The 20,825-nt window shown below is 29.5% G+C and overlaps 2 protein-coding genes across 2 annotated transcripts in view; one reads left to right on the top strand and one right to left on the bottom strand.

Moving 5' to 3' along the window:
* LOC125828165 (isopentenyl phosphate kinase) overlaps window positions 1-20,825 on the top strand; it is a 295,006-nt gene that overhangs the window by 49,231 nt on the left and 224,950 nt on the right. The gene's annotated exons all lie outside the window — the stretch shown is intronic.
* LOC125828167 (homeobox-leucine zipper protein ATHB-54-like) lies at window positions 8,554-10,774 on the bottom strand. Its single transcript, XM_049507488.1, has 3 exons — window positions 10,429-10,774; window positions 9,546-9,940; window positions 8,554-9,066 (listed from the first exon to the last, which is right to left on the bottom strand). The coding sequence occupies exons 1-3, from the start codon at window positions 10,535-10,537 to the stop codon at window positions 8,680-8,682; spliced, it is 891 nt and encodes a 296-aa protein (XP_049363445.1). The 5' UTR covers window positions 10,538-10,774; the 3' UTR covers window positions 8,554-8,679.

The following is a 20,825-nucleotide window of genomic DNA, read 5'->3' as shown; positions in this document are numbered from 1 at the left end:
AATCATTTAGAACTCTGATTTTTAGTTCATTTTCTTTTCTTTTAATAGTTTGATTGTGATTTTTTTTCTATATTTCTTGAGTATGAATGTGTGATGAGTTATAATTGATCTTATTGATAGTACATGGAAAAACAAGTTAAATATCAACCTCGCAATGACTTTATTTTATGATTTATTCAATAAACTACTGTAAAAACTGATTAATTACTCTAATTTACGCTAGCTAATATTGATATGTAAGGATTTAACACAATATGAGATGATATTCCTAATTTACCCTTATTATTAATTATAGTCATTTTCCTATTATATTTTTTAAGATATTGTATTTATTATAGCCAAAGGTTGATATAGTAAAATTACCCTTCTATTTATAATTTCTTAAGAATTGCGCAAAGTCAATAATGAACAAGTATTGATGAACCGTGCGAGTAGCGAAATAAATATTTAAATACACCTAACATCAATAAGAATTATCGATCGCCTGCTTTTAGGAATGAAATACAACAATGATGTGTGTGCCACCATATCATGGTAATTAGATCGTCAAATTAGTTAAAATATATAAATATATGATTTATTTTGGATAATTATAAGGTGCAATTTATGTGTTGTCTCAATTTAATTACAATGGTTAAGTAATATAACTTGATGTAAGAATACTTATTATTAGGTGACTTCTTTTAGACAAAAGATGTGATTATGAGTTTGATTCATTTACACATGTAAAAATAGCAGCACATGATTTGACGAAAATAAAATGATTTAGTTTAAGTGTTTATACTTAAATGAAAGAAATATTTCATTTTGAAAGTTGGATTATTACTTGTTATGGATGTGGTGTAGCAAATGAAGTTGTTTTTCCTTTAATCAGAGGTTTTGAATTCTAGTCTTGGGATTGAAAAAAATACATTGGTAAGCGCTTCTCCACTAATAGATCCCTACGCGGTGCTAATTTGTAGTCAAACTCCAATACAAATATCGAATCCCGGAGGAAAATTTAAAAAAATGGATTATTGGTTTATTATAATATATCTTATCCTTGGCCAGCACATTGTGCAAATGGGTGGTAGTCCTATTTCTTTTTCTTGTGATTAAATGCTCCTCACTTTATTCCTTTGACCAACTTTGCAAATTAAGCCAACTACGTGATTCTCAATAATTATAATTAATTCCTCCATTTTATTTATGCAACTTCAAAATTGGCAATTTATTTATGAAAAAGAGCTATAGCTTAAAAATAATTTTAATAAAAATAGCAATATGTTGTTTTTATAGCAAACTCTTCCACTCTCTCCCTTGTCTCTTCTCCCTCTCTCTTGCGGTCTTTCCCTCTCCTATCTCTCTCTCTCTCTATCCCTGTCTCTCTCTGTTTTTCTTTCTCCTATCAATAAGAAGAAATCAATTCAAATGTATTATGTAGTAATTGTATTCGATCAAATATATATATATATATATATAAGAGTTTTGTATTTCATTTCAGTTGTATTCGAAAAACTGTGTATTCGTTGTATTTCGAATACAATTGATACGAAATAAATAAAGAAGACAAGCAAAATAAATACAAAATATGATTTGTTGTATTTCAAATACAATTGGTACTAAATAAATATATACCATGCAAAAATAAATACAAAAATACAATTTTCTCTCCTCCCTCTATCGATCTCGCTCACCTCTCTCCTCCTTCTCTCGATCTCACTTGCCTCTCTCCTCCCTCTCTCGATCTCACTTGCATCTTTCCTCTTAATATGTATTCATTTTGATACAAATCAATTTGTATTTATATTTTTTCTCCAAAATCCGCGAAAAATACACTTCTCCTCTCTATTTCTCACAGATATCGCTCGCCTATCTCTTCCCTCCTCCACTAACATTTTGCTATTATTCGTAATTAAGTAAATTATAGCTATAAATTCCTATTTAAGGCCTAATATTTGTCATTTTGAATGTTTCCTTGAGTTTTTGCTTATTTGTTCGTAGATTTTTTTTAATGGGCCGATTTAACTTTAGTATGGACTCCTTTTTTTGATTTGAATAATGGGCTTTGAAATAAAGTTGTCTGGAGGGAAGGGAGTGAAGGGCCATTAAGTTTGAAAGGCATAATACATAAACATGCCTCTTAACTTGGCATCAACGGGCAACTATGACCTTTAACTTTGGGTGTGCACAAGTAGACACTTAAACTTATATAAAATTGAACAAATAGACACATTCGTCCTACATGAAAATTTCGTATCCTACATGGTGTCCTACATGTATTATGTCACGTAGGACACATGTGTCTACTTGTTCAATTTTATACAAGTTTAAGTGTCTACTTGTGCACACTCAAAGTTGGAGGGCATAGTTGTTCGTTGAAGCCAAGTTAAGGATCGTGTTTATGTATTATGCCAGTTTGAAATGTTGAAAGGTATTTTGTGTATAGGAACCCGATATGAAAAATACTAAAATTGATAAATCAATAACATTTTTTTTATTTTGAACAATTCTACTTGACACAATTCATCTTTGGAGTGTATTAAGGTAACTTTACAAGCTTTAGTTCTTAATGACTTGAGGTCAAAAAATTTGGAGTGTATTAAGGTAACTTTACAAGCTTTGGTTCTACTTGAGGTTTTTTTGATGGATTAATTAATAATACAATAGTAAATTAATAGATTATATTTATGTACATGTCATTCTGTATATTGAATCTTTTACTTAAGATTTAGTTTCATACTTTCATTTCTAATTGACTCAAGCTCTTGATTATTCTACAAAGTATCAATATTTGTTTGGAGCAAAAGATGCAATTTGTCAACTTACTTATATACATGATTCATTTGATTTGTCATCTTATTTCTAAGTTATTTTCAATATATATAAAAATAAAAACTATGCAAAATCTTAACGGTTAAACCGATAACAATCAATAATCAGTAAACCAATATCTTAATGATTCAACAACAATTTAGCATGTTTACAAATCGATATTCAATAAGTCAAATAAAAAACATCAAAATCTAATCAAATTGATCGATACACATTCCTAGTGACAAGTTATATCAAAATGAAGGGGTAAATTTCATTGGTGAAACTAAAAAAGGGACAAGGCAACTGTTAAATTGTTCCTTGCAGCAAATGAGATTATTTCTCCCTTAGATAAAGGTTTTGGAATTCGAGTTTTGAATATAGAAAAATTCTTGATACGAAATGATAATAAAATCCTATATGACCCAAATTCAAAATAATCGAACTTCAATATGAGTATCGAATACGAAAAAAATATAATAGTTGGTTGAGATATAATGAGACATGCATACATGGTACGCACGTGGTCAGTGGTGTCCCATGAAAACGATGGTCCACGTGTTACAATTTTGGACACTTATGCATAGGACCCAAAGCCCAGCCCATTTAAGAGTGCGTAATTGGGCCCCCAATTTTATATTCTTATCTGAAAAGAGTTAACTGAAAGCGATGTTTTGGGCCCACAAGCCCACTCTCTTTTTTACACCGTACACTTTCTGCCACGTTAACACAGCACATCTCTATCAATGGGCCCTCTTTTATAAATGGGCCCATGGGCTTTAAGAGCTTCTGTGGTATACGATACTCTGCTTGCGTGGCATTTGTCTACTCACTATAAGATTTTTTTAGTTTTTTATGATGATGGATAAATTATAGATTTCTTAATTTCTAGTTTGATTATAAAGTTTGGGATAACTATTTCGTGATTAATAATGGAGAAGTATTCATGAAAACACTTTTACATTCAGTGCGGACTATTAGTTTCATTTCTAAACTATTTACCGTCTTAAAAACATTCATTTACTTGATTAACTAAATTGAAATACACCCTCGATCTTGCAACATGAATGAAATACTCCTAAATTATCGTCAAATTTAGGAGTGTTTTCAGCACTTTGCTCGACTTTTTATTAAGAGTCTCATACTTCAACAAGAGTTTGAGACCACTTGTTATGTCATGTTGTATGTCAACGGTATATCTAAGTTTAGTTAGACAGGTTGAGAAATATTTTTAAGATGGTCAATAATTCAAGTACAAAATTAATAATTTAGGCCGTCAATAATTCAAGTACAAAACTAATAATTTTCATTAAGTTCAGAGTGTTTTTAATACTTCTATCTCAATAATAAGTAATGAGATAAGTAAAGAATCTTTTTATCTGATTAGTACTGTTATTCCCTTATTCTTCTGTCCTAATTGAATGACACACTTTCAATGTCCTAATAAACATATGTAAGTCAAATTACGATCTTAAATTGGACACGTATCTAATAAAAATTTTATCGCATAAATTTGTACAAACAAATTCAATAACTTTTATTTAAATGATCTCGTAGTCAGAGCAAAACTTTTGTCTTCATAGGAGGAAATTCATTAAATATACATACATTTTAACGGTAAACTTTGTAACGGACTAAAATAAGCTATGAATACGATGACAAATTTAGAACACGTAAATTTCATATCATTACTTCGCCTCTACTCGTAGCTCTTGCATGCCTTCTTCCCACATTGCATCCACAATAGGTTCCATCAGAATTAAATTAATGTAAAGTAACAAATGAAGGAGTACTACCAACATTAAGGGTCATAGTAGAGTGGTAAGCAGGGACGGATTGACGTGGGTTCTAGGGGTTTCACTCAAACTCTCTCAGCAAAAAATTACACGACATTTATAAGGTAAATTTTATGTATTTATATAGATATATTAATTTTAAACTCTCTTATAATCAAGAAACAAGTTGTAGTGTAGTGGTAGATCTCCTTTAAATTGACCCTCATGTCTAGTTTTCAAATCTTATTGTGAACATTTTATTGTTTTAGCTTCTCTTCAAAAAATTCAAACATGCTAAAAGGTCCCAAATTTTTGTACCTATAAACTATATACCACTACTTCCTTAGAATTGTATTTTGTTGGCTTACTCACACGTTTATATTCTATTTTTCGAACTCCCTGGAGAAAAATTCTGAATCCGTCACTTGATTCCTAAGTCGAATGACTGATCTCCGAACTCTTTACGGCTCTCAATCTCAATACTAGCTGGGGTTCAGTTCAAACTGCCTTGACTGTCGTAAGTACTCCTTCATCCTTAATTGGAGATTTCAAGTTTGCGTCTCTCTGAATACAAAATTGTCTTTGTTAGGAAGCCTTTTAACCCTAACGTGGGACTTCCCGATGAACGAGTACTATTCAGTGCATGTTGTGGCTTGGGACACAAATTTTGGATACCAACAAATAACTTGTCGAACATATAAAACTGATCATGTCCAATCTGTAACGCAAGTGGTCTATGTATTGCAACTTGCAAGTGTCAGTACGTTAACTTAGGGCCCGTCTCGATACTATTCAGAATTTAAATTAGATCGATTAAATCGTTAAAGTGTTTACTATAAACCTATTATTATACATACTTTTGAAATTATAACTAATTTTAACATTCAAAAATGATGAATTCAATTGAATTCATAATTTACTTATACATCTACCATTGTATATATTGTGATCAAAAATTGAATCCAAGCTTTATGGAGAAAATGGTCAAAATCCCCACCAAATTATTATCGAATTCTCAACTATACACTTATTCTTCACGGGAGTCCTATCACCCCTGAACCTTTTAAAAGTGAAATATCTAGTCCCCTACAAACTCACGCCCATATTCGTATTAGGTAGTAATCAACACGCGCTACCACGTAATATTACCCTTTTTTTATATTAAAAAAATAATAATTATTCTTTTATATTTTACTTTTTTATATATATTTTCATCTTCTCCTTTTCTCTTTCTTTTCCATTCCTCCATTTCTTTTTCTTTGAAGCTTCTGCAGATTTGACGATGAGGATGCCATGACTACCGTATCTTCGACCTTCACCGGAATTCTAAACACCAGGAAATCTCTTTCTCTAAAGCTAGAGACAGACGAAAAACTTTATAACTGATTAATTGTAACAAACTCAATTCCAACACAAACACTGATATATATATTGTTATTACGGAATACAAGTTACAACGTATAATACCCACAACAAAGTAACAACATACTAATTATAGATAGATAACATAGAAGAGGGTAACTAGAAGGGGATGAGATTCTAGACCATAGAAAGGAGATGAGAGGATCAGAAAGCCAAAGCTTCACATAATTTGCATAAACCTATTTTGCTCTCCCAAGTCTCTATTTATCAACCCGGATCCCACACATAGCCTTTTAATTCGGCTTTGGGCTGCTTTGTCAATACCGGTCTAGGCCCATTCATAACATTAATGTTTACAACAATTTCAATAAATGAGTCTTATTCATTAAAGAGTTTGTCACCCAATGATGAATTCTTCTCCATTAATTGAATCTATTACTTAGTGAACTCTTCCATTAATGACTAGTCTAAAGTTCGATTCTTCTAACTTTCAATTTTGATTTTGATTTTGAGCTACCAACAAATTTTCAAAGTGACGAAAAGTGGAGATATGATGAAAAGTATTTGATTTAAAGATATGAATTGTCTTAGTGATGAAAAGTTGATGAGGGCGGTGCCTGGTGGTCGAGGTGAGCCCGCTGGTGTCTATGGATCTTATGAACATTGAAGGGAAAAGATAAAGAATGTAAAAAAAAATAAAAGGAAAAATAAAATTTTTTTCAAAAAAAAATAGAATATTAATATGAAATAAATTAAATATTTATAAAATTAATATTTTAATCATCTTTTCATCTCTCACTCTCCCAAAGAGAGTGAACTATACCTTTTTTGCCACATCAACATTTAGGGAGCAAATAACTACGCTTTAAAATAGTCCAGAGAGATAATAGGACTCCCGTAAAGTATGAGTGTATAGTTGAGAATCCGGCTATACGTTGGGGGGTCTTTTGGCCATTTTCTCAAGCTTTATGTAAATACTTTAATAAATAAATATATAGTGGTGCATTTGCTGTTGCAAATTCGCATCTTTCTTCTAATTGAAATATTATAATAAAGATTAGGTAGTTTATAACGTTTCCAAAATACATGAATTTTCGTTTACGTTTTGAGTCAATGAGAGTAGAAAAAGAGAGCATGACATGACATTATCATAAATAAAATATTTAACGGTAATAATAAGTATCAGTATTTATAACTAGCATTCTATATAAATATCGTTAAAGACTTCAGTGATCGACTCTGGATGCAATTACATTTACTCAATAACCACTAAATATTTTTTCGGCACCGTTACATGAAAAATCCATATATAACTACTATGATCTTGGATTTGTCTCTTAATCATTGGTAACAATATGAAAACTTGATTCCCTTCAAGAACTTATGGCTATAAGCTAGTATTTGGTAAGGTTCCAAAGCTTTATTTAAATTAAAATACTTTAAAGAAGTATTAGTTCTTAATGAACTTGGAATATATATATATATATATATATATATATATATATAATTAATTTGTTCCATCAAGGCTACGTGCTAGAAGTGATGGAATCTTTTATTAAAGAACAAATTATAGTAGTTTCTAGGAAGATTTTAGCTATTAAAATATGTTTATAAGGGACACTAAAAGTCTAGAAATTAGACATTTTATAACAATATTCAATGCATCAGCAAGATGTTCATGTTTTTAAAATAATCCTTGATTCCTGCAATAAAAATAATTTAAAACGATGGGTTATGTCACAATGTCAAATTTTACAAAATTAAATAAAAGCCAAATTGTCAACATCCATTTTTTTTTTCTGGAAGGTAAAGATTTGTAGAAAATCAGGGAAAATGTGTATATTGTGTAATATTTATAATCTACTATTTTATTTTTTGTCTGAAAGGTAAATTTGCATCAACTAAAGGAAGTGTGTATATTGTGTAATGTTTATAATCCACTATTTTTTTGTCTGAAAGGTAAACTTGCATTAACTAAAGATTTGTAGAAAATCGAGGGAAGTATGTATATTGTGTAATATTTATCTCACTATTTTGACCTGACTCATCTAATGTGTCTTCTGATGCTATGCTTAGACTTTGAACAGATTAAAATAGGTTGAGCATAATACAGAAGGAATATGAGTTTGTCATCATCATAAAAAGAGATATTTATTGAGTTTAGGTATAGCTTGATGACAGACAAAAGTGTTGGAACAAGTACATAAAATATGAAACAATATTAAATCTATGTTAAACTTGAAGTAGGATAAACGATCTGAAAGTTTGTTGTAACGTAGTAATTAGAGTCAGTTCCTAGATTGCAAGTGTGGTAATCTAAATTCTGTTGAAGCTCATTAATCAGTAAAGATTAGGAGAAATCCTACAAAGATGTAGGTCGTGATTTTTTTCCACCCTTATGAGTTGAATGTTTTCATGTAAAAAAATTGTGTTATTATTATTTGCATTGATTCCAACTAAGTTATTATATTGAAACACATAGCTTAACCTGGTCCATAAAAGAATTAGGGGTGTATAAAATATCAATCTATTATTTATGCGAGTTCGAGCCCTAGGTATCGAGAAAACCATGTTGAGAACATCACCCCCTGAATTGACCCTGCAATGCGGACACTGAATGGAACAACAAAGATCTTCATCTCATTCCAAATGGACCTATACAATACATACAACATATTATTGGTGTAAATTAAAAAGGAAATGTAGCACAAAGGCTTCTTTTCCCTTTATATGATCTTGAAGTGAAAACTCAATAATGTGAGAACCAAGATTGATCCTCAATTTGAAAACCCAAATGACAAGAATTAACAGGTAAATCATCATGATGATGATCTTCTTCAAGTTTTGGGAAGCATAATGTGTCATTTTCTTGAGAAAAATCAGAGTGTTCTGTCTGAAATACATTTGAAGAATCAGCAGGCTCCAAAAAAGAAGTGTAATCGCCGTCAGTAAAACGCGGGCTGTCTGAATCAAGAACATCACTTTTTGCATCTTCTTGCTTGCACACCACCATTGCTAAATTTGAAGCAACTCCAATAGAAGGATTTTGAGGTTCTACATGATCAAGTGGATTAATAGGTTCTGAAGTTTCCTTCCCTTTTACTCTGTTGATCAACTTATCTTTGAGTAAATGTACCTATTGAACACAAAAGGGGAAAAAAAAGTGAAGACCTAGATCAAATTTTGCGATTTTGCGTATGTTAGACAGTAGATTTTGAAGTTGAAACTTAGAAATTTAAGGTGTTAGGTTGTGAAATCTTTTCACTTTTTTCAAAGTTGAACTCTGAAAGACACATTTGATCAAAATCATTAAAACATGGTCAAACACGCACAAATTGTGGTTTCTGAAGTTGTGTTAGGAGTTAGGATATGCATTTACTTGGACAAAATTTGAAATTTTGTGAGTAGAACTCCCAATCATATTTTCAAAGTATGATCAAATTTCACGGCCAAACAGATATCCTGAACATAAATTTTCAAAAACTACTCTCAAAATCAACCTTTGTACACTTCTAATAAGTATCATTTTAACTCATGATCTCAATATTTTCAAAAATTTAAGGTGAAATATGATATATTCAAATAATGTATAAATGGTTTCTTGACTATATTTACCTCATTTCTCAAGCTCTCATTCTCTTTGAAGAGACAATCATATTGAGTCTTTAGTTTATCAAAGCTAGCTTTAAGGACATCATAATTCTTCTCAAGTTGTTTAGTCTTGCACCGGGCTCGTCGATTTTGAAACCAAATAGCAACTTGCCTAGGCTGCAATCCAGTTTCTTTAGCTAATTGTTCTTTCCTTTCAGGTTCAAGCTTGTTTTCTACCTCGAAACTTTTCTCAAGATACTCAACTTGTTTTGGTAACAATCGTCTCTTCTTTTCGCTTTGGTGATAATTGTAATTGTCATCGTTGCTGCTATTATCGTCTTGATCAAGTTGTGCTAAAAATGACCTCTTTTTAGACCTTTGTACTCGATCTTGATCGAAATTAACCATGGATACAGAGCCTGAAACAGAGCAATGAAGGAAACAAATCTTGGTTCATTTCAATTTCACAAATGCATGACGAGATCACAAGGTGGAAAATCGAACATTCACTAATAACGAGGTGAAAGTTCAAATAGTCAAATAGTCAATCAACTGAGCTAATAAGTAACATGAGAAAACAAAAGCCAACTACATATACATAAAATTTGTTATTTTTTTCTTGAAAAAAATCATAAGAGTAGGATATTAGCAAGGCATCTAAATTGAACAGAAAAATTCCATCATTTCCTTGTCAATATTTACAACTTTAGGCTATAATCTCTTAATTATCAAAGGATCACCCCACACATCAGTGACGAAATCAGAATTTTCACTAACTCAGTTCAAAATATGAAAAAAATAAACACACGAACTAGCTAAAAGGGGTTAAGGACTACTATACATGCATAAAAAGTACTCAATTTTTACCATGTATAAATAATATAATTTTTCGGCGAAGGAACCTTACCATGGAAAATGGAGGAAGAGTTAGCTACCCAATTAGAAGTAGGAGGAAGAATTTCATTTGGAAGTATAAAGCCATTGTTAGAACCTTCAAAAAGTCTTGCTACCTCCATAGTATCTTCTAATTTTATTTTTATTTTATATTAGGAGTTTAGAGGAGAATCAAGAAGTGAAAAATTGGACTGTAGAATAGTTACTAAGAAAGTTGTGATGAGTAATATAAATGAGGATCACAATTAATATTGAAAAAAATAAGTAGAAGTAGACAAGGAAGATGAAAACTCAACATAGAGAAAGAGAAAATAGAGAGGAAAATATGGAAGGGAGATTTTTTGAGGTCAAGAAGAGCTACAAGGGGGTTAGTAAAAAGCTAACTATATAGAAGTGACAAGAGGAGCTTGATGTGAGTTTACTATTATGCCCTTGCACTTGAAAATTTGACACTTTGTTTGGATGATCGTTATTGTTGCTTCCTAATGTATTGTATTGAATTGTTTAATGGATACAATATTTTGATAGATTGTATCATACTCTCTCGTTATATAATGTTACATATCTTACTGGGAAAAGGATACATGATAGAGCTTAGTTAAAAAGTGAGGTTGTTATATTATGGCAACAATGCGAGCCCACCAAATCAACCGTTACATAAAATGAGACTTTTCGTCGTTATCTAACAATGAATTTAAAGGATATGATATATTAAATTTAAGTAAAAACCAAAACAAGTATTTAAACTAATAATATAATATAATAGATAATAACCATCCAAACAAGATATATATCATTTCAGTATAAATCTATTCAAGTATTTATGTCAAATCAATAAATGGATTAAACATAAAATGGAATGTGTCTTAGTTCAGTTTTGAGGACAATAAATGTAAGTTATTTGACCAATTTATAACAAACCTTGCCATATAAAATGGAACTAAGGGTAGTCATTAATATAGCTAGTACCATTTTATCATTGAAAGTCATTCAATCAATTTTAAATTTTAAATCGAATTAAAAACCTATTTTTTCAAGCTTTTAAAAAGTCATTTTATATTGAAATTAAATATTTTATTTTACTTATTCTTTTACTCCCATCTAAGAGAGATTTATTGTTGACAACTTAATTCAAAAAAAGAACACGAGAAAAAGTAAAGAGATAAAAAGTTGCATAGGCCTAAAAAATCATGATAAAAAGGGCAACTTCAAAAGATAAAAATTAGGTACTTAAAAAAGGGTCCAAGATATCTGTATTTGTAATCAAGAATTTGTAATTAAGAAATTAAATCCACTATATCACCGACAGATGTGATGTAATAGATGAAGTTATTTCTCGAATTTGAGATCCAGATATGAAAAGATCTTTGATAGAAGCGCTCTCACCCTTCACTCCGAATGAAGAAATCGAAATAATGAGCTTTTATACCGATATCAATATCGTGGTAAACCAAAAAAAATTTGTAGCTTTCCAATTCCAAAGTGTTTTTGCCACCTTTCTGTTGTGCCCATGCCTAATTCATTGAACTACTAAAGAACCCTTTTAATAAAAATTGAAAATAAATAAATATATATTTTAAAGGTTTTTGATTGCCTGAATTGGGTGGTCAATTTGATCACATGTATATCTGCAAAGTATCCCTCAACTGGTACAGCCCTTAACTTATTAAAAGAGTTTGTGCCCCATTGATGTGAACTACACTCTCCTAATCGAAAATATCTTCATTCCTTCCGTTCTACGAGTAGGCGTTTGGATATAAAAATTGTGATATATGAAAGAATAGCGAAAGAAATAAAAAAAAATACTAAGAATAGTAATCATAGTATGAAAAAAAAGTAATAAACGTTGATGATTTACTAAAATAAACAAGTTAAAGTAAAAAATATCCTTATGACTATAAGATTGTTCTAAATGTATAGTTATTCATTATAGCAAAAAAAAATTTGATACATAATCCTTTCACAAAGAAAAAAGTCAGATATACCCTTAAACTATGTAAAATGGTCGCGAATTTACCCCTCAAATTTGTAAAATTATGTGAATTTCACCTTTTTTTTATCATCATTTTAAAAAGTTTTTCCTGACGGATCTCAAGTTATTGTTGAGAAGAAACATTATAAAACTTGTGTGGCTATTCCTTTTAGGGAAAACAGTACATTATCAAATGGTTTCTCTAAGTTCCACCCTTTTGTTTTGTGTAACCTTATTTTACAAATCATGTTTGTTCTAAAAGAGAAATTTATTTGATACTTTAAAAGGAATAATATTTTGATTTTAGCAAATAATTTAAATATCTATTAGACTGACTTTAACTTATAATGAAAAGGTTGTTATCTTTTGTTTCCTTAACCAAATTTAATAAAATAGTGAACTTTTTATATCATCAAATCGAGTAAGTAATCAGAGTAGAAAATCACATAGGAATTTTAGTCCCTAAAATTAGAAAAACGCAAAGATTTTAGTCTTTTAAAAAGAAGAAATATTGATGTACATACAAGTATTTTAATTTTAAGCCAACAAAAGTCTATACGTATATAAAACTCATATATTATATATCTGAAGTTATTCTATAGTGATCAACCGTGCAATAATTTTGAATAATGGAGTATTTACAAATCAAATAGTGATATATCCAAATAAGTTGTGTGTGAACTTTTACATTTTATAATGGAAAAACTTATCAATATGTACTGTTCAACTAAATTTTTTTTATTAATATGACCGAAATATATGAAACATATACCACTAATTATGTATATTATTATATATAAATATGTATATTATACTTTAATATATAAAAATCTATACATTTTTTGTAATCCGAAAACATTGGACTATAATTATCCCCAGAATATATATATGTCTAATCAATCATTTTCAAGTGGACCTCTTTCTGGAGGACTTGTCAAAAATTTTCCCTTCTCCCAAATATTAATTTAACTATAATTCATGAGAGTTCATTGAACTTGTAATACAATCCAAATTCCAGTTAGACTTTAACTAATAAATTGTCACGTGTCAACTTAAAAAAATATTTCTTCCGTTTAAAAGAGAATGGTCTAATTTGAGTTTGATACATAGTTTAAGAAAATTTAAAAAAATAATCAATTTTATAATTCTAAATTTAAGTTATGTCAAATGTGTTAAAATGTTCTTTACTTTTATGATCATAAATATATCACGTGGAAAACTGAAATTAAATTATAATTAAAAAAATCATCATCTTTTTAAAACAAACAAAAATTAGTCATATCTTTTTTAGATATGAGTATCATATTTCATCATCTAAAATACTCTTTTGGGTTCTTCCATGCTATTGTGTAACTAGCACGTTTTAGTTTGAATTTTAAAAGAATTTTAAAAAAATGACAAAAAGATTTAAAAGAGTTTTCGGATGCTATATTGATAAACAAATCGTGAATTAATCGAGAATAGTTATTAGGAAGCGTCTCGTTTGTATTGAAATCGAAAATCCGGAATGATCCATCTAGGAACATCCAGAGTGTCCGGACGGACAGTGGCGGAATCACATATACTTAAGAAGAGTCGATCAATATTTTCCATAAAAAAATTACAGTATGTAGCTTGTAAATATGTATTTCTTTATGTGTATATATTTACAACGATGAAATTCTCTTTATGTTCATTTAAATACTCACTATTTTATATACCAGGGAAGATACAATTAGATAGATGTATTTTTTCTATCAGATACACTAAAAAATAGGAAGAGACGCGAGTGAGATAGTCACGTATTCTAGCTAGATACATGAGAATCACAGTATATACATGTATATATGTATCTAGTGCGATTCGCATGTATCTGTAATATCATATAGATAGGAGAGTAGCAAGCGAGATGGGAGGGAGGCATGCGAGATTTGTTATGTATATCTCAAATAAATGTGAACCCACTTGAATACAATGTATCTAGAACAAATTACACCTAATTTTGACCCATGTTTCTCGAGATACATGTATTTGAATGCATCCAAATTTGATAAAAATCGTATTATTACATACTAGAGTGTATCTAACTAATTAGCTCCTAAACTAATGAAATTTCGATAAGTTTCCCAATAATACTTTATATTATGTAAAAATTAGGCAAATGACATAGTATAAGAAAGAAATTACTTCTTTTCCCTACTCTTTCATTAATTACCAAAAATCCAATTTAGTGTTTTTCGGATACATAATATAGCAGTGTGGATACTTAATATAGCAGCGCGGATGCTTTAATTAATAAGGGGCAGATACTTAAATTATTAAGTTGTTAGCAGCACAGATACTTAATTAACAGGCGGATGTATAATATAGCAGCGCAGATACTTTAATTAATAACGAGCGGATACCTAAATTATTAAGTTGTTAGCAGCACGAATACTTAATTAACAGGCGAATGCATAATATAGCAGCGCGGATACTTTAATTAATAACGGGCGGATACTTAAACTAATAAAGTATCCGGTTAAGTTGAATTGGGGGGAAATAAGGGATTTTTGTATTTTAATAAAAGAGTAGGGAAATATTGAGAATAGGTAAAGAAGTGTTGTGTATTTAAGTAATTTTTCCTTATATTATTTCAGTTAAAAGCCCAATTCTAAATAGGGATCTACCAGATGGCCCGTAAGCCTTGAACAGTTGTGCCATTGGTCTTCTTCTTCGGCCCACAGTTGTGACCCAGCAATTGGAGGACCAAGAACCCACTAACATAAGCCCATCTAACTCCTGGCCCAATTAATCAAGTTCTAGCATATATGTGGTGTGTATCTAAATTAATTAATGGAAAAATTACTTAAATACACAACACTTCTTTACCTATTTCCAATATTTCCCCACTCTTTCATTAAAATACAAAAATCCCTTATTTTTCCCCAATTCAACTTAACCGGATACTTTATTAGTTTAAGTATCCGCTCGTTATTAATTAAAGTATCCGCGCTGCTATATTATGCATCCGCCCGTTAATTAAGTATCTGTGCTGCTAACAACTTAATAATTTAAGTATCCGCCCGTTATTAATTAAAGTATCCACACTGCTATATTATGCATCCGCCTGTTAATTAAGTATTCGTGCTGCTAACAACTTAATAATTTAAGTATCCGCCAGTTATTAATTAAAGTATCCGCGCTGCTATATTAAGTATCCACACTGCTATATTATGTATCCGAAAAACACTAAAAAATGGATTTTTGGTAATTAATGAAAGAGTAGGGAAAGAAAGTAATTTCTTTCTTATACTATGTCATTTGCCTAATTTTTACTTAATTAATTAGTTTTAACTTGTATACACAATAGATATTAGGCAAAAACAAGCTCAAATACAAGAATTGTTCAATTTGTTGTTGCTTGAAAAAAAAGAGGAAGGAGTTTATAAAATAATAATAATAGGAGTTGTGATATCGAAGATACTCAAAACTAAAAAAAAAAAAATGTTAAAAGAGTGATTTTCTCCTTATATTATACACTAGTTAACTTAGCCGCGTTTCGTGCGATCGTGATAGACCTTATTAAATTTATAAATTATTTGTATAATATTCAAAGTTATAAATGTTTTAAAAATATATTTCTTAATTTTCATATTCGTAAAAGTTAATTATTTCTACGTAATTTTATTTATTATTTCTGCGTAATTTTATTCTCATCAACTCTTATCATCCAAGATTTGGTTCCTAGTTAATTATATTAATAAAAAATGAAAAAGAAAAATAAGTACCCCTAGTATCACTTCTTTTTTAGTTGGAGTAATAATATTCTTTTGATGTTGTATTTCCGTATTTTTCACAAAACTAACATTTTTGTATCAATAAAAAAGTTGTATGAACACTTTTTTGCACCTTACCTTTAGTAGTATTGTGAAGTAGTATTATTACGTTTTGTTTCATTTTCTATTGTAAATACATTTATAGTTTTAAGATGTCTTAAATATTTATTTGCAAGATATATATATAAAGCTACTGTTCATAACGTGAAAGACATAAATTTATAGAATAAATGGAAAAATGAAGAAGTGAAAATAAAATAAATTAGACGGGAAAACAAATAAACTAAAGTCCATATATACTTGTAACCTTAGACATCCCATGAAAATCATCAACCTGATGAAAAAAAAACTCCTATAAGGGATTAAAATTCTAAAAAATTACAATTCTTTAAACACAAAGCAAACATATTTATAAATATGAAAGATTTGAGTGGTAACAATTCAGATTTACATTGTAATAAGCGACAAATAAAAAATATGGTAGTTTAAATAATATCTAATAACTAAAAAAGTATACATATTTAAATACAATCATTTGCCTATTTACACAATAATATGAAGTTGTAAATATTCGAACAAATTAAGGATCAAGCACACTATTTATAGTAACACTGTATACAATGTCATCATTCTGAATTATATGTTATGTCAATTACTAATTCTAATGTATATATATTCAGTTGAAAAAATTGAAAGTAAGATAATAGATAAATGATACTCACAATTCACCATTTAACATGTAATTTTCGCTTGGTAATGATCAACTCACTCATAACTTTATAACTTCATCCCCAACAACATTGCTAGTGAGAAATAAATGATCTATAATTAGCTTATTCAATGTCTTCCTTTGCAAAAATATAAAAAAGACAACCCAATAAAAGAAAGAATATTAGCAACACTATTTATAAAGATAACAAAAATCTCATTTGTGTATCCATACGTCATAGTTGTTTAGGTGCACCAAAAATTATAATGAAAAGAATAAATGCAATTAAATTTAAGAATAATACAGTTATGTTTTTGTGTGACGGTTTATCATCAACTTTAATTGCTACTATACTACATGGGTTTTGTTGCTATATTACTTGTGAGGCATTTTATTAATTTGTTTATTTGTAAACTACGTACAGAAATGAAGAAACAAATGCAACAAAAGGAAGGAAAAAAAAAAGAGAGGAGGTGTTACATTATATATTTTGTTTATGTCAAATTATATATAAATAAATTCATCTTGTCTTATTACATAATGAATGATCACTAAATTAATGACAATTACCTTTGAGTTTCTAAACTAAAAATGAGATCTGTAACTAAGAGATATTTTAGGTTTTTTAATATATCATAAATAGGAAATGTGAAAGAATATGTAAATGTACATTATATGTAATAAATATGATATATTATTATAGTAGGAGGTAAAAATTTGAGTATTTCAATGAAAGACTTTTTGAGATATTAAAAATAAAATAAATAATTACATAAAGGAAAAAATTGTCAAAAAAAGATAAATATGAATGAATGAAGAGAGTAATTCAATTAAAGACTTAATTAATCACTTGTTTCTTATGTATCTGACTTAAATATATTTCGAATGCATATATTTGAAAGTGTCAAAATTATGTATCCAACATTCGAGTTCTGATAGAAATAGTAATATTGGAAACTAACATGAAGAGAACTAATTTGCTCTTATTGTTTACCTTTTTCAATATTTATATGCCCAAGTTATTTAAGTTTTTCTAAGGGTCCGTTTGACCATAGAGATAAAATCATGATATGAAATCATAGGGTCAAAATTAAATATGTGGTAGGTAGATAATACATAGGGACGCAAAAAGGGGTGCCTCCTCACAAAGGAGTTCGGAGTGATTAGGCTCGAGCGATTGTTTTATAAAAAATATAGATTAGATCGTAGCAAAATTGTAAGATCGTGTAGATAACTTCTCAGTTCATTTCATTATGTCAATCAAGCTAGATACAAATGAAATAGTTACTCTCATTCTGACATTTTTTTGAAAATTATGTTTATGATAATTGAACATTATATAAGTACATTTAATTTGCATGTCTTTATTCCACTCCTGTCAATCTTTCGATCATTCATAAAGTTTCAAGAATAACATACGCCTTCTCACAACAACCCAAATGTGCTTTCAGACATGCTGAGCTCCACATATTTTTGTACAGTAAAAAAAGTTCGATTTCGTAAAAGATGAGATTAGTAATGACAACTAGCTGAAATTTCATCGACATTTTTCTTTTTCTTTGAATAATCTATTCTCATTATCTTTAATAAGTATAGTAGTCAAATCTATAAGTCCTTAGTAGCATTGACAAAGAAGTACCCAATTAAATGAAAGCGAATCTTTTCATTTTTCTTGTATAATCTATTATATAATAGAAAGAAAATTCTTATTATTTTATTTAGACCAGACAAACAACTCTTCCACTTGATTTTGAGGTGCGAAGAGAAAAAAAATATTTTCGTATGACTTTCATTTATTGATCCCGGCCCAGAAAGATTTTTATCTTTCACACTTCAAAATTCAAATAGACCACAATTAATTAATTTAATGTTTGCTAGGGGGAATGTACCTTAGTGTATCACGAGTCTCATGTGTTTTTAAATTATTTTCACATGCTAAAGTCACTAGCTCCAATTTGATTGATGAAGACTTATTTCACACTGTGAAAGACCTGATAAAGAGGACACTTTTTAAATAAGATTTTAACAAACATGAAAATCAAATTAGGTTTACTTATATGATTTCTCCAATTTATTGAAAGTCAGAATTGATGAATTTAGTGAGGTACAAAATTAAGGTATTGTTACATCTAGTGTTAGTCCTTTCTCTTGATTTAACGTTACCAATTTGGAATTGATTTCTTTTTTTAGATAGTCACCCATTTAATATATAGTCAATATTTCAGAAAATTACATTTTTTTATTTCAATTTTCATCGATAAAAAATATAACTAAAAACAAAGAAAAATGATTTCACTTTCGAGTAAAATATCTATGGCCAGCCTCACGTCTTTCCATGCTCTACTTAGTTGTCTCAATTACATCGATTCTGAACTACGTTTGTTTGAAATAATAATTATTGATTGAATATCGAGAAATCAACTCAACGAATTCAATTTATTTGATACTTTTGAAATTTTAGAATATTCCAGGCTTCCACGTAGAGCATTGAATATACCACTAGTAGTTTGTAATACATCATCCACAACAAGTAAAATCTAACTCCACTTGCAAAACAATTTTCTATTTATTTATTTATTATTCTACGTATGTTTGCGTATTTTAGTCATTATGGATAAGTTATCTTATCTTTTTCAAAATGATGCAATCTACAAGTTCTTTTCTCATCTATTTGTTACTACATCATGCCTTTAAATTTGACAAATGTTTAACAGAAAAGAAAAACAATTGTTGTTCGAAATACGTGACATATATTGTTTGTTTCGATCCAACAGATCTCATAAATTTCCAATTAAGTTACACCTTTAATTTATCGAACTCAAAAATGCATGTACATATTTTGTGAACTTATGTTAATTTTATAAAATTCTTACTTTCCTAATTAAGGTGTTATGTGCACCTCTCTTCAAAGACCGTGTTTAAATCTTGAAATCTATTGGTCGTCCTTCTCTTTGATCGGTCCTCGTTGGTCAGCCCTTTGTCAAAGGCCTCACATACAACTCTTATTGTTCGAGCTAGTAAATTAATTCATGCAATAGTGATTAATTCAAGAGGAAAAAATAATTAATTTCTTTTAGGATAAATTAGTTAAATGCTTAAAGAAAGCCAAAAAGTTGTCAAAGTGGTCAATATATACAAACCTAATTACTATATTATCTTCTTATAAAAGATGAAGAGAAAGTGGGATAGAAAGATGGAGAAATGTCTTTTTGATGACAATTGTCTAGAAAAGATTAATATATATTCACTAACTTATGCATTAAGTTGTGCTGTTTTCACATCTTTTTGCATCATAAGAGGTGATAAGACTCCTACCGGTATCATATAGTAATTAAGAAAAATATAGTTTATTTTATGAGTTAACAACTTTAATGGGTCATCTACAAACATATATAGTTTAATTTATAGTTTATTGAGGAATTCATTCCATAAACTCTCTTTTAACATCGCCACCCAACTCCTACCCCGACTCGAGTTCTCGAATCCTGACCCAGGCCCGAGTCCTAGGTCTCAACTTCAACCCCAACTCGAGTCTCGAGTCCCAATTAGTACCAATCGACTTCCATCCTTAGCATGAGTCTCAAGTATCGACCCCTGACCCTGACCCGAGTCTCAAGTCTTGACTCTGGACCCTGACCCGAGTCCTAAGTACCGACTCCCAATCCGAGTCCTAAGTTTCAAGTCTCGAACCCGATCCAAACTCGACTCTCGATCCCAGTACTTCTTTTTAATTTAATTCAAATAAGTATTTAATTTAATTCAAACATTACTTTTTAAAGAAGTATTATTCCTTTGTTTTAATATCATAAATTTAAAGGACATTATAATACTCAAATCATAAATTTTAGTTTAAAAACTCAAATCCATTTTTTTTCTTAATTTTTTTTTATGACTTCATGTTAAATCAGATTAATACAAACAAATTGAAACAA

This window comes from Solanum verrucosum, unplaced genomic scaffold, assembly GCF_900185275.1.
Source record: "Solanum verrucosum unplaced genomic scaffold, falcon-dt-bn FXZP01000053.1, whole genome shotgun sequence".
NCBI lineage: Eukaryota > Viridiplantae > Streptophyta > Magnoliopsida > Solanales > Solanaceae > Solanum > Solanum verrucosum.
Note: the sequence above shows the minus strand (reverse complement) of the source record. Positions and strands in the feature narration are given on the sequence as shown.